At 39.7% G+C, this 16,215-nt stretch overlaps 1 protein-coding gene across 1 annotated transcript; it reads right to left on the bottom strand.

The window, feature by feature from the left end:
- Positions 1-5,731: 5,731 nt before the first annotated feature.
- Positions 5,732-8,818, bottom strand: LOC106584330 (doublesex- and mab-3-related transcription factor A2). Its single transcript, XM_082968021.1, has 2 exons — positions 7,910-8,818; positions 5,732-7,582 (listed from the first exon to the last, which is right to left on the bottom strand). The coding sequence occupies exons 1-2, from the start codon at positions 8,355-8,357 to the stop codon at positions 6,735-6,737; spliced, it is 1,296 nt and encodes a 431-aa protein (XP_082824147.1). The 5' UTR covers positions 8,358-8,818; the 3' UTR covers positions 5,732-6,734.
- Between the last annotated feature and the right edge of the window lie 7,397 nt (positions 8,819-16,215).

Below are 16,215 nucleotides of genomic sequence, written 5' to 3'. Positions count from 1 at the left end.
AATCATTTTTTTCGCTCATCAATCGACACCCATTATGGGCTATAGTGTGTAGATTGATGAGGGGGAAAACCGATTTAATCAATTTTAGAATAAGGCTGTAACGTAACAAAATGTGAAAAAAATCAAGGGGTTCTGAATACTTCACAAATGCACAGTACATTTGGAAATTACTCAGGCCCCTTGACTTTTGCCACAAATTGTTTTTTTTCCTCATCAATCTACACACAATTCCCCATAATGAGTTAGCAAATACAGGTTTATAGATTTTTTTGTCAATTTATTTTAAAAATTCAACTGAAATATCACATTAACATATGTATTCAGACCCTTTACTCAGTACTTTGTTGAAGCACCTTTGGCAGCGATTACAGCCTTGAGTCTTCTTGGGTATGATGCTACAAGCTTGGAACAGCTGTATTTGAGGAGTTTATCCTATACTTCTCTGCAGATCCTCTCAAGCTCTGTCAGGTTGGATGAGGAGCGTAGCTGGACAGCTTTTTTCAGGTCTCTCCGGAGATGTTCGATCGGGTTTGAGTCCAGGCTCTGGCTGGGCCACTCAAGAACATTCAGAAACTGTCCTGTTGGAAAATGAACTTTCGCCCCAGTCTGAGGACCTGAGCACTCTGGAGCAGGTTTTCATCAAGGATCTCTCTGTACTTTGCTCCAATGATCTTTTCCTCAATCCTAACTAGTCTCCCAATCCCTGCCACTGAAAAACATCCCCACAGCATGATGCTGCCACCACCATGCTTCACCGTAGGGATGGTGCCAGGTTTCCTCCAGACGTGACGCTTGGCATTCAGGCAAAAGAGTTCAATCTTGGTTTCATCAGACCAGAGAATATTTTTTCTCATTGTCTGAGAGTAGTTTAGGTGCCTTTTGGTAAACTCCATGCAGGCTGGGACCAAGGCACTTCTCCCCTAGGAAGAGTCCTGGTGGTTCCAAACTTCTTCCATTTAATGCTGCAAAAATGTTTTGGTAACCTTCCCCATATCTGTGCCTCGACACCATCCTGTCTTTGAGCTCTATGCACAATTCCTTCAACCTCATGGCTTGGTTTTTGCTCTGACGTGCACTGTCAACTGTGGGACCTTATATAGACAGGTGTGTGCCTTTCCAAATCATGTCCAATCAATTGAATTTACCACAGGTGGACTCCAATCAAGTTGTAGAAACATCTCAAGGATGATCAATGGAAACAGGATGCACTTGAGCTCAATTTCGAGTCTCATAGCAAAGGGTCTGAATACTAATGTAAATAAGGTATTTCAGTTTTTTATTTGTAATAAATTTGCAAAAATGTCTAAAAACCTGTTTTCCCTTTGTCATTATGGGGTATTGTGTGTAGATTGATGAAGGGGGAAATAAATGTAATCAATTTTAGAATAAGGCTGTAACTTAACAAAATGTGGAAAAGGTCAAGGGGTCTGAATACTTTCCAAATGCACTATATATATATATATATATATATATATATATACAGTACCAGTCAAAAGTTTGGACACATCTACTCAATCAAGGGTTTTTCTTTATTTTTACTATTTTCTACATTGTATGACAATAGTAAAGACATCAAAACTATGAAATAACACATATGGAATCATGTCGTAAGCAAAAAGGCGTTAAACAAATATATTTAATATTTGATATTCTTCAAAGTAGACAGTGCCTTTGTATCAGTATTGCTTCTGTCCCTCTCCTCGCCCCTACCTGGGCTTGAACCAGGGACCCTCTGCACACATCGACAACAGTCACCCTCAAAGCATCGTTACCCATCAATCCACAAAAGCCCCGGCCCTTGCAGAGCAAAGGGAACAACTACTTCAAGGTCTCAGAGTGAGTGACGTCACCGATTGAAACACTATTAGCGGGCACCACTGCTAACTAGCTAGCCATTTTATATTGGTTACACCTTGATGACAGCTTTGCACACTCTTGGCATTCTCTCAACCAGCTTCACCTGGAATGCTTTTCCAACAGTCTTGAAGGAGTTCCCACGTATGCTGAGCACTTGTTGGCTGATTTTCCTTCACTCTGCGGTCCAGCTCATCTCAAACCATCTCAATTGAGTTGAGGTCAGGTGATTGTGAAGGCCAGGTCATCTGATGCAGCGCTCCATCACTCTCCTTCTTGGTCAAATAGCCCTTACACAGCCTGGAGTTGTGTTGGGTCATTGTCCTGTTTAAAAACAAATGATAGTCCTACTAAGCGCAAACCAGAAGGGATGGCGTACCGATACAGAATGCTGTGGTTGCCATGCTGGTTAAGTGTGCCTTGAATTCAAAATAAATCACTGACAGTGTCACCAGCAAAGCACCCCCACACCATCACATCTCTTCCTCCATGCTTCACGGTAGGATCCACACATGCGGAGATCATCCATTCACCTACTCTGCATCTCACAAAGACACAGCGGCTGGAACCAAAAATCTCAAATTTGGACTCATCAGACCAATGGAGAGATTTCCACCGGTCTAATGTCCATTGCTCGGGTTTCTTGGCCCAAGCAAGTATCTTATTATTATTGGTGTACTTTAGTAGTGTTTTTTTTGCAGCAATTCGACCATGAAGGCCTGATTCACGCAGTCTCCTCTGAACAGTTGATGTTGAGATGGGTCTGTTACTTGAACTCTGTGAAAAATGTATTTGGGCTGCAATTTCTGAGGCTGGTAACTCTAATGAACTTATCCTCTGCAGCCGAAGTAACTCTGTGTCTTCCTTTCCTGTGGCGGTTCTCATGAGGGCCAGTTTCATCATAGCGCTTGATGGTTTTTGAGACTGCACTTGAAGGAACTTTCAAAGTTCTTGAAATTCTCAGAATTGTCTGACCTTCATGTCTTAAAGTAATGATGGAGTGTCGTTTCTCTTTGCTTATTTGAGCTTTTCTTGACATAATATGGACTTGGTCTTTTACCAAATAGGGCTATCTTCTGTTTACCACCACAACACAACTGATTGGCTCAAATGCATTAAGAAGGAAAGAAATTCCACAAATTAACTTTTAACAAGGCACACCTGTTAGTTGAAATGCATTCCAGGTGTGTACCTCATGAAGCTGGTTGAGAGAATGCATCTCAAATATAAAACATATTTTGATTTGTTTAACAGTTTTTTGCTTACTACATGATTCCATATGTGTTATTTTATCGTTTTGATATCTTCACTGTTATTGTCCAAACTTTTGACTGGTACTGTGTATATATATATATATATTTTTAATCCAAAACAAACAGGTCCAAATGGCAATGCTTGTTGCCCTTCTGTAAGAGAAAGAAAACGTAGGGATGCAACTGGGTACTGTTAGCTGTCAAGTTGACCACCAGGTGGTATTGTTGTAAAGAAAATTGAGGCTGGACAAATAGAGACGGACGTCACACAGGAGCTGCCAAGTTTAGTTGTTATAACCAGTTTAGTTGAAGGTAAACGCAAGTAAACGCAGTTTGCTCACTTTTTTTGCCCAACAGTTTACCCACCTTTCGCAGAAAAATGCATTGAAATATAGAACGCGTTACTTTATTCACCGTGACTAGCGATAAGAGTTTAGTTTTTCCCACCATTTTTTCCAGCAGAAGCCGCTGTCAGACAAGTTCTGGAATCATGACAACAAAAAATATTTTACTTGTCTGCATTCAACTTGATGATGAAGATGGAGGATGACAGGCCAAATCCGATACAGCATTAGGTACACTAGGTACGGACATCACTGTCTGCTTCACTAACGTTTGAGAGGTCACAGAGTAGTCAAACATAATGCATCAAAACTAGGTCAAGACATAAATGTGACTTTATTTAATTGTTATAAAAAATGAAAAGACAGAAAACTTCCAGTGACACAGTGTATGTCGGCTATATGCATTGAACTGCATTCTCAGATCTGATGTTTTCTGCCCACTCCTGGATTTACTCTCCTCTCACTTGCACAGAGCTGAGAGAACTGCAGACACCAGTTAGTCACATAGGCTGTATACAGGGATGAATCCCAAATCAATAACCTGCTCCCTTTGTTCAGCCGTTGTTGAGTACCCCTTGCTGATCTGAAAGGACTGGATGTGTTTGAGCAATATGATAGTAGCTCCACCTAAGCCTGCTAGAAGGCCAGGTGGAGTATCTGACATAGGGCTTTACCTACCTGGAGCTACCTACCTGGAGCTTACCTACCTGGAGCTTACCTACCTGGAGCTACCTACCTGGAGCTACCTACCTGGAGATAACCTACCTGGAGCTACCTACCTGGAGATAACCTACCTGGAGCTTACCTACCTGGAGGTTACCTACCTGGAGCTTACCTACCTGGAGCTTACACCTATCAAATTCTGTACCATCGAAGGGAGTGATTCAACAATGGCAGGGCAAAGGTATGCAGTTACCTATTGAATATTGGCCCAGATATGGAGTCATGTAGCTGCCTGAATTACAAAGAGGTCTCTCACATATATACTTGAACTTGAACTGAGTGACTGGCTGGTCATCTCCCTAAAAGCTTACAGGGCTGTTTTGAAATTTCAGCCTGTTTAGGTGGGATTACGTTTTGGCCTTCCATGGTGACATCATCATGCGGTAAATTAGTTAATAGACCAATAAGAAAGAGAGTCCCAAACCTCTCTGCCAATAACAAATCATTTTCAGGATTCCCCTCCCCACTCAGACCACTCCCAGACAGTCCACGCAGAATTATTGCTTGAGATATTGCTCTATGCTAAGAAGTTCTTCTTGTTTCTTTTTGACCAATTTAATTGTAAACAATTACAGAAAGGTACTTAATTGTTACCCAGAAATGATCTGATATTGAGATAAGAACGGCTGCATTGGACCTTAAACCATTGTGGCATAACTGTTCTGGCCATAGTCTGCTGAACTATTTCACAGAGCTTTCAGCTCTGGCTAACGATGATCAGATGTAATCAAGCCATGTCTATAATAAAACAAAAGTCCTCAATGTTAACATAATTGCTGTTTGAGGTATGGAATATGCTTTGACACAGTATCATTGTATGCACTTTAAACATTGTACATTGTATAAAAGCAAATGAAAAAACAGATAATAGCAAATTAAAAAGGGAACATTTAATTGGGTCGAGATGTAGGCCTATGAAACATATTGGAATTGTTTGTCATCGAATATAACCTAAGTCTATTGAACATGTATTCTTATTTTGTACATATATCAATGGACAAATATGAATTTAAAGGAATTAATCTAATAACAGATGTCGTGTATTTCCAGTTAAATGAAAGCTATCAAAGACATGCAATGTGGAATAAGGGGCCTCTCAATAGGTGTTGGGTTTCGTTTTCCGTTTGTCATTATGAAGGCACACTGTCAAATACTTTGTTTACATTGTTATACAGTATTTGTCTGGCGTGAGTAAACACTTCGATTCCGGCTAGCAAGAGAGATTATGTTTCTACAGCGTCATATTCCAAGTGGACTTTACTTCCTTTTGTTTTTCCGTTTCCAAAGACTGAGTCTATAAGTCTATACGATTATTATAAACGAATAAAGGCAAAATGGAGAATGACAATATTGTAATAATGAGACAAGATAAGTTTCTGCACGATAAAAGTTAAGGCTACATATTCTTATAAGCACTATATAATTACTGCAAATAATAGGCTAATGACAACTAATAACTATAGCCTAAAATTAAGTGTGTGCGTGTGTGCGCGCGTGTGCGCGTTCGTGTGTGTGAAAATAAATGCTATATTAGTGCCTAGAAAGAATTGGAAAGCATTTTGTATAAAATAACATTTATTTCCAGCAATTCCACATGTGAGTACAGCTTGTGACAGAAAAGCAATAGACTTTTCAGGAAAAAAAATGCAATTTCACAAAATAGAAAAGAACGGTTGTGGCTGATAAATGCTGGGTCAAGTACACAGGTAAAGTCAACTGTAATATAATAATCTTATTTAATCAAATTCAATATACACTGTACCGTTGGAGAAACAATAAAAACTAAGTAAGAAAAGGAATGCCAATACATCAATAGTTTTACAATTAAGCTTCCGTTTTTAAATGTTCAACGTCAGTAATTTACACGTTATGGTAATAATTTAAGACACCCCACTTAAACGTTTTTTAAGCATGGATGTATGCTACTAAAAAAGAGTGAGCAATAATTCGTTAGTAAGGTTGGATGTTTTCTTCCAGAAAAGAATTACTCGGAATGAAAAGGTAAAAGTAACAATTGCACCAGGATCGTCAAACAACCCACTTTTATCTAAAGTCAAATTGGGTTGCGTTCACTTTTTCAATCTCAAAACCCCACAATTTACAGGAATCATATCGAAGTTAGAATTTGTATCTTCTCCATGTATATACTCGATTATAATGCGACTGCATACATTATGGTGTGATGAATAGTTTGCCTATCCGTTTTTCGGGAATTGCAACCCCTTTAGTAATATTTTCAGACAAAATACTTTGACTAGATATTTTCAGGTTACACACTTGGCGGGGGATTTATAGCAATACATATGTATAAGGAATAATAGTCTATCTCTAAGAAAACAAAGTTATATATAAGTGAGCTTGGTTTCCCATGCCATTTTGGGCAAGCAAACCGACTAAAAGCAAAGCATTATGTACAGCATTGCAATAGCCAAACACGTTACTGATCTCTCCATAACATTCAACACTTGTGGCTACAAATACAGTGTCCCTCTCTGAATGTGTCCACTTGAATCATAGTCCCAACACGACTGAGTTCATGACACATTGTACATTCTCAGTCTCACGGTTTGTCTGTGTTGTTGTTGCCGAGAGGCCTGTACAGCCCATTGGTGTACCCCTGGTCCTTGTGCAAGAGTGTCCTGTCCCGTATGAGGTCACTGAATGCGTAGTCCATGGGCGGCCTGAAGCCCAGAGTTGGCATCAACCCCGTGGTGGAGTAGGGTGTCATGAAGGTGAGCCCTCTGCTGTGGGCCGAGTAGGCCAGACGCAAGGGGTTTAGTCCTAGATGAGTGCTCAGGGGGTAGGTGCTGGGATCAGCGCCAAAGTGTGGCGCGTTTGGCTGCAGTGGAGAGAAGGCGGAGCGGTTGCTCAGCGTCATGGCTCCCGGTAACATGGGCCTTGGAGTGGAGGAGAGTGGAGGCTGTGCGCTCTGGAGTATGCGTTCTGCTGTCCACACCTGCTCGGGGGCCTTGGCTTGTCCACTGTTGTTGAGAATTTGCTCGATGGCCTGCACCACGTCTTTCCCGCAGCCTTGTAGAACCAATTCCAGAACACTGCGCTTGTGGCTGGGGAATACTCTGGTCAAGATGTCGATTGGGTTCATTTGCCTGGAGGCGGTCGATGATGGGGAGGGTTCTTGATCATCTTTGTCGGTCTCCGAACCCGAGTCAGAACCTAGGGGGCTAATCGAACCCGGGGTGTCCTCTCCGTCTTTCAGAGCCTTGGAGACAGGAGAGCTGATGAACGACTCTCCGTCTCCATTCTCAGAGCCAGAGCCATGACGCGCGTCTGGGGAAGAGATCCCTGGTTCGCTGTCAGTGGAAACCGATTTGCCCAACGTCTGCTGCTGGGTCACTGATGCCGACATTTGGGACTTCGGAAACAATTCATACTTCTGCATGCTTAAATCTGAAATAGATACATAAAAAACGAATCGATGAGATGTTGATGTCAATCAAATAAAAGAGGCGCCTAATAGGCTACGTTTTGATTTTGTTACCATTACCAAGATGGTCACACTAATTTGACAGTTTGGTAAATTAAATGCCAATTTGTCCTCTTCAAATCAGAACATTATTTCTCTATCAGGGTCATTTACATTACTCTTCAAAGTTACCAAAAGCAAAGCACAGGATTTACGCACAAAACAGCCTGACCAACCTTCCACCAATATGTAGGCCTATTCATGTTTATGAACAGGCTAATCTGAGCAGGATAATCTATAAATCCACTCACCTGAGTTACTTTCGTTGTTGACAGAACCAAAGACCTCATAATTCTGACGAGGTGGTATAATGCCGTTGGCGGCCGCCAGAGCTAGCCCTTCTGCTGTCCCATACAGGAGCTGCAGCTCCCGGGCTTCGTTCTCCTCCTGGGCTTGTTGTCGACGGAGAGCCACTTGTGCGGCCATGACGCGCTGTCTCTCGGCGATTAGGGTGCATTTGGCGCACATACAGTCCTTCCAGCGGCAATAACGTTTATGGCCCTTCAGCGCAGATACCACGCCATGATTCCTGCAGCGGGCGCACTTCGGGGTGCGAGGATACTTCTCCGTTGTGCGGTATAGCATCGGACCCCGCAGGAGGCTACTGGCCATGGAGACGGGGATGTTGACAGACCCTCCGGCTCCAGGGTGGACCTGAGATCCTGACGGCACCGTGGAGAGCTCTGGTCTCAGATCCATGTCCTGTCGCTGACCAATATCTACTGTCAATTGGAAAAAAAGTAACGCGATGATGTATTGATGATTGTTCACAAGAGCTGAATAGTTTTCAACATATCTGCACAACTTATTAAGTAATCTTCTACCGGTGTTTTCTGTCCATTGAAGAGAGCGGAATGTAGCCTCACCTAAAGCTTCACCAAGATAAAGGACCTGTTTGTCAATTTACGCTAATAAGGTATAAAAACGCCGTGCAACCTGTCAATACTTGATGATCTCTGCAACAATCTATACAGAAATAGAACTTTAAACGTGTCATTTACGAGGAGAAATCCAAGAGACTTGCAGAAATGAGTGCTCTCCCCTGTTTAACTTAATTTCACTAAAAGGAGCCGAGGTTGTTATACTCGCACCAGCGTGAGACACTAACTTACTCAAGAGATTGCCACTAGATACAGATCCACTCTCTCTCCATTGTTGCTCCTACGTTTTCATTAGACAAATTTGACAACAATGTGGCGCCTGTCATTGGCCAAACGGGAAAGGTGCAATCTGATTGGCTTGTCCCTTTTTCAACTGTGTCCACCAGAATTCTTTCTCTAATAACAAGTGTTTAGAATCTGAATGGGATCCTGCAGAGCTAAAATACATTATTTTTAACTAACTCGAATTTCAAAGCAAATGGAAATAGATTTTCAATTAAGTCATATTTATTATGGGAAATAGTGTGGGAAAAGATTCCCAAGATCAAATGAAATGCACTTTTCTCAATAGAGACATTTTCAGGCAATAATTCGATAGGCCTAGTCTATCTGAAGTTTATCTATATTAATTTGCTTGATTAATTTTCATGATGTTGTGCATCACGTGTCTTACTTGTATAAAAAGCCGTTATTGATCCTTCAATTTTATTTACACCTTTTTCGAGACAGACAACAATTAAAGTCTCACTGACGTCACTGCCCTTTTAATTCTGTCAAATCACAAGGTAAGTGACATTTACATATTGATTCAAATAGACTAGCCTATGCTATGCAATTGCTGGTAGAATGTTGTGCATGGAGTTGGAAAATAACGTCTTTATCATATAAATAAAAATAATAAAATGAGGTTGCCTTATTATAAACCCAACTTTTTATAATAACAATAGTAACGTATTTGTTTTACAATAGTAACGTAGTAAGTGTTTTCATTGTACAATGATAGGCCTAATCCAGATTATAACACTATTTTATTGCTACTCATGGACATGCATTATGCGATTCAGTTGAGGCAAGCCGGACCCTTAGCCACATCCATACGCTACTTATTTTATTATGTACAAAAAAATACAACTAAAACGTTTCAGTGTGGTTATATTTAGGAAAACATTATCTAGGCCTATAGAAGACCATGTTGTCTAAAAGTATATCCCAAAGCAGTAAATATTCTTTATGTCCTCAGCAAACAATGAACCAACATTTTTTTCGTTTCATTTGAAAGTTTTTATTTTTATTATTATTATGAATATTATTTATAATAATAATAATTCTATTTTTTGTTTTTACAATATTTAAATTCAAGCACATAGCTACCAAATACCTTCAACATACATAAATCAAATGGGGGGGAAACGAGTAACCCTTTCTGAGTTCATAGGCTAAACAAATCCTTTACAACGAGCTCGAAATTTGAAGACCGCATGTTTTAAATTTGTGCATATGCCTACCCTATATTTTCCTGTAATCAAGCTGATTTCTATTTGCTATTAGTCATAGATGTTGATAACAAAAGTGTTTTCATTGTTTCATTCATATTATATTACTATTTTTAGATTGAATCATTTAAAACGACACTGACAATGCGATAATCAATAAATCATTGTTTACACAAATTAAGTGATAATGATAATGCTGTAACTTTATTACGATTATTATGATTATAATGTTTACTATTATTACACATTTTCTGAGCCTTTACTCCAAAAAGTTGCAATAATTCAATATGACTAATGAATTCCAACTTAGCCGGTATGAACTCATTATTCAACTTTTATTAGTGTGCATTGAACTGTTTACATTTTTCTCACAAGATATCAAGATTTCTAATTTGCAGGCTACTTTTGGACGACCAGTTTGCAGGTGATATAGCCTACTAACTTGTTGGAGGTTGCTGGCCAGGCATGGATACCCGGGGATGATGTTGCAGCCGTCTGATGTCACTCCAGGCTGAACTTGGGATCCTGATGGTGCCTGTGGATCCATGCTCTCGTTGACCAATGCCTACAATCACATTTTTAAATGATGTAGGTATGGTTGATACATTGGATGGAACTTCGCAATTCTCATCAGCCACAGAACGCCATTTTAATTTTGTACAAACTATTTATTGAAATAAGGAGGAATAGGCTATATCTAACGATAAGGATCGATTCAATAATGTACATATTTAAAGGGCTTATATGAAATGTTCATTCGAGTGCATCAATTCAGTAACTTTATTTAGTGGACTCCAATAACTATGTTCAATGGCACAAGACTGATAAACAAATGTAAATAGGCCTACCAAGAACGTGAAATGTTGGACTATGCTAGGCAATCATGTTTTCTTCTGAACTAGGCTTTGTTGATCATGCAATGTTGAGTGTTATGTTTTATTGGCACCAAATTCGGTAATTTCACAGTAATATTGATGGACTACAGAAAACCAAACATTGCATGCCCTCTCTCTAGGAACATTTAGCAATAATCCTCATAATTTACAAATACAGACCGGCTAAACATTTCACCTGCCTACATGGGACACTGAATTCAATGTATTTTAACTAATATGGCTTTATATTGACTGAATAGGGCTGCAAAACACAACAACAAATCAAAACATCATAATCTGTACTTCTGTAACCCTGAGCACCTTTACCACATTTAGGTTAGGGCTTTTCTGGTCGCCTCTACTGGGGCTGCATGTTGCACTCCGCTCCGCAGCACGCGGACCTGCCGCTCTTCTCATTGTTTACCTATGAACCACAGTAAGCAAATGCCATCTGTCTCCCCCGCCGCTGTCATCTGCACCTTTAATTACCGAATAGAGACGACATTAAACTATATATTTTTTGACATTCAAACTAATTATCTCGGCAGCAATCTCACACGCATGATAACTTCATTACAATAAATCACGGGGTGGCGTAGCCTAATATATAAACTTTGAGATGGAGTTGATGTCACCGATGGTCAATGTTGAAAAAAGTTTGTTGATGAATAGATTGAGGATAAAGCTCAACATGCTAAAAAACGCAGGCACAACAAATGACCTTTTTGGAGGCATTAATCTAACAATAATTAGGCGTGCAGTTAGGCTACTAGCCTACAAAACAGGGACAATTCTTTCGGTCTGAAATATAAATAAGTTGGAAATAAAAAAGATATAATTCATGCATGGATAGGCCTACCATGAAACATTTTTTATCGGTGTTCTCTCATGGTTTCCAATTAAATACCCCAGCGCAATTAAAACGTGACTGTGGGCACTTAAGAAATTCAACATTCTTTGAACAGTTCATTAGGCCTATGCTTCAAAAACCCATGAGAGGCTTTCATTTCTTTAAGAAAGGCTACAGATGACTGGGTTTTTACACCATTTTAGGCAGTCACAAAGGGAGTGCTTGACCCAACATATGTAGCAGCATGTTTCTGCTGCCGCAGCACCCTGGTGAGGTATTTGAGCGACCTCTTTCGTTGCTGCTGCCCTGCCTGAGCACGGCTGGACACGGATTGCCTCCCGGGGTCTCCCGATGAAATCGCATAGTCTATTAACAGAGACAGAGGTTAGAGTAGCAGTTATACAAGGTGTAAGAGGCACAGGGTTTGGGAAAACCAGTGCGTATTTACACGCTTCATCTACTCACCAAGTGCTCATTACGTTGTTAACCTCTAGTTCACATGAGGCTCTGGCGATGATGATGGAGTTCAAGCGAATGGTTGCATTTCCTTGAAGACATTGTAGATCACAACCTTGAAATAACTCCAGAAAAAAAACGTTATCTTTATTATTGTAAGGTAAAGCTATATTGCCCACAAATGTATAGGCCCTGAAATAGTTTGGCTATATCGAACCTTACAGGCTACCCCAGTAAAAAATGATTAGGTCGATTCTGATATCCAAAACTTGGAAGATGAGGATAGCCTAGTTTACCCATAACTCACGGACTACTCTTGAAAACAATGAGACCTATAGGCTCAATGGATGACACTGACATTGCTGTATTTCTCTGAGAATAAGTGGAAGGTCGCAGTTCCTCAACAAACACTTGAGCCTGAGAGTCCTTCTCTCCCACTCTTGACTGATGGAACAACACGCATTTCTAAACCCCGACATCGCATATGAATTTTTAAGGTCTCTTTGCCAAACCTTTTCCCACCTCTCAGTGCATGCATCACGCACACACGCACGTACCTTTCTCCAAAGCCCGGCCGTTTCTTCTGCCCTCAAGGCAGGTTGGCAGTGCTTGTCATGACTCATTTTAAATAGAGTGGGCTACAATTATTCAGGAGATTAATTTGATATGTTTCATACGTACGTAGTAGGCTACAATAATGACAACAGTGTGCATATAAGAATGTCAATAAAAGTAATCAAGCTATTAATATACAGCCATTCCACACGTTCAATTGTAAAATGTTTAACACAGTTTTAGAGTAGCCTAAATGTGTGTGTGTGTTAGGTACGCACAGCCAATTAAAATACAGCCTCTATCCTTCCACATCTGCCTCCTTTGCAAACGAATGGCACAGAAAAGAAGGTAGCCTATGAATGGTCGTTCATTGAGATCACAGATGGAGTATGGGTTTTTGCTCGAAATTTGAGAAACACCATTGTCCCCAATCAAAACTCAATGTGTTCTGCTACAATGGTCTGGGCTTTGAGCTCTGCCGCTTCAATTGGCCTTGTTTTTTAAACTTGAAATGTTCAGTACAAAGACTGGCCTCCTAAATGTCACAACCGCGTCGGTTCCAAGTGTGGCTGTCCTCAAGACCTTGTTCAAAAAGAAAAAGAACACAATTATGAAGCAATAATTACTCTGCTTTACTTCGCACGCCACTGCTCCCATTCAAACCCCTTTAGCCCTGTTTAATGCTTTATTCGAGGGCATGATAATCCAAATGCCACAGGTTTAAGTTTTTTTCTTTCGCGTTTAACAAAAAAATAGCATATAAATGGATGTGGGAATCGTTAAATAAATTAATGTTCCATGTCGTTGCAATTATAGCCTGTTGAATTGTACCCTTTAAATCAAACCTAACGTTTAGCCGGATGTTATGACTTTATGACCCATAATAACATCATAACAAGTCAATTAAGCGTTCATTTGAGTTTAATCTATTACCAATTTACTACAATTACAAAAATGCGAACATCACCTATAGGCATGATGGTGAGTGGACTTTGATCATTATTATTGCCTTATCGTATATTACAAGAGCTGAAATTATTGACAAGAATTCACAATTGTCAGAATTTCAGCTCTTGTAATAAGCTGAAAGGCTTTATTAGACCACACGTTTCTCATGATGCCAATTTACATGAGGGAAACAAAAACATATTGTCTCCTGTTGTATGCGCCTATATAGTTTATTTTAAAATGCAGCATGGTTGGTTATTCATGCAGTCAGAAATAGGCTATATTAAAATCCCGCTCTGCATAACACCTTTCACTATCCTCATGGTTTCAGTGATGGATAAAAATAACTAAAAACATTATAATCGCAAAATCTACCACTCAGTCTTAGTATAGGACATGGAATCATTTATGTGTACCCTGTGGTTTACGGAGACGGAGGCTGTAATTATTATATTCTATAAAAATAAAAACGTCCTAAAAACGGAACATATTGATGAAGGCCTACAGTCCAAACTAGGCTACATGAAAACAATATATGTAAAATAATAATAATAATTTTATGTTAAACGTAGGAAATTGTAGTTGTGCCTATGTTTGTGATTGCATTCGAAATAGAATGTGTTATCCAAAATAGTTCTTATTCCCTGTTTAATTTACCTAAAAGGACAACACTTTATAAAAACGCTTTCATTCATTTTATTTTCATAGCCTATAGGCCTACAGGCGCTTAATGGTGTCCCCAAGAGGTAAATAAAATAACTTAATTCAATTTGAAGTAAATAAAAGGCAGCCCAACAATAATGCGAGAATGAATAAAACATAACTGATCATTTTTTTTATGATATAAGTTCTCTTAATTTCAGTAGAAAAACCGAGTTGAGTTTTATTGCTAGGGGCTCTTGCTTTAATCATATCTTTGAGTGTTTAATGGTCCAATATATAGTATACATGTAGGTGTATAGGCTTTCACCGCATATAAAATAAATATGTAGGTCACTGATTTGTGTTCTACGTAGCTACTTTACTTATAGTATATATTTTTTTGTTTGTTGATTTTTCACAACTATTAGCAGTTCCATAAGTTTGAATATCACCACCTTTATACTTGCATGAGCCAAAAGCTAAATTGACTTTAAAAATGAATATAACTTTGGCATTAGGGGTGGGGTATTAGACAATAATGACAGGATCATCATAAGGCTGTTAAACCGTAATAATCATACATCTTCTGATGCTATGCTGCGTTTTTGACACCTCCATCTCCCTTACTCACTTTCCATCACACACACACACACACACACACACACACACACACACACACACACACACACACACACACACACACACACACACACACACACACACACACACACACACTCTCTTATTGAACAAGAAACCCAGAGAGAAATGAGCCCCCTTTTGTGCCCAACAGTTTAAGCTGCATAGATTGTTTCTTTGGCGCTCATTGAGTGCCAACATCTCTGAGAAAGTAAACGTTGAGTGACCCTCCAGGTTAGTTTAGTCTGGGATCCCTCCATCGCTGGGTGAGTGGATTTAAAATGCTGGATGCTGTGGGATCACATCTTACTTCAAAGGAGAGATCACTTGCATCAGGAATTCTGTTCCCTCACTAGGGGCCAACATTCTTGACCCTGGAAGACTGGTTAAACATTATTGAACGCTTCCCTTTTGTTAGGGAATAATAAAGTCACCACCTGATGTTGCCACCAGTGAATCTGTGCCACAGGAAGCCAGAGAATAAGTCCATTGTCACACAGCCACATTCTCAAAATGGGAGATTTAACAGCGGTGGCTTTACTTAAAGATGAGACTGAGTGACAGCCAGCGTCTTTGGATGTCTCAATCAGTGTGTCTTAAAGGTTGTCCCTCACAGTTTACTGCAAAATGATGCTTGAGAACAGATGTCTTGGGGGCTATAATGGCACGTAAAAACTTAGACCTTTACAGACGAATAATTTAGTGAAGTGGTTTTGATTAACCATGTACACATCAATACATTAACCAATCAATCCTCTGAAATAAAAATCTTTAACAGAACATATTGCAATTCTAGTAGTAAACAAAGAAATCAGGTGACAAGTTTGATCAAGTTGAGAGAAAAATTATATCCAATAAGCATTTCCAACTGCATCATCATCATCATTAGTTGCAGCTGTACAAAAGAGATGCCCAAGTGCATTAGTGAACCATTCAATGATTGAAACTGTAATATCACACATCAGAGGAGTTGCACAATCCACATAGTTCCCTGGGGAAGAAGGCCTGACAAGAATTATGCACTCGTCTCTTGCTTATGTGAACCCAGCTCATGTTCAATGAAATCCTTACCGTCCAGTGAACTCTCCTCTACCTCCTCTACCTTGAGGATCCCATACTTTTACAACCATGATGGCACTCTGGGTTAAAATAAGTAACTCTGTAAACTGGACGTGCCCACTTCTGACAGGCAGCAAACTCGTTCAATTAAAAAAATCTACA

This window comes from Salmo salar, chromosome 23 (assembly GCF_965601325.2).
Source record: "Salmo salar chromosome 23, fSalSal1, whole genome shotgun sequence".
Lineage (NCBI taxonomy): Eukaryota > Metazoa > Chordata > Actinopteri > Salmoniformes > Salmonidae > Salmo > Salmo salar.
Note: the sequence above shows the minus strand (reverse complement) of the source record. Positions and strands in the feature narration are given on the sequence as shown.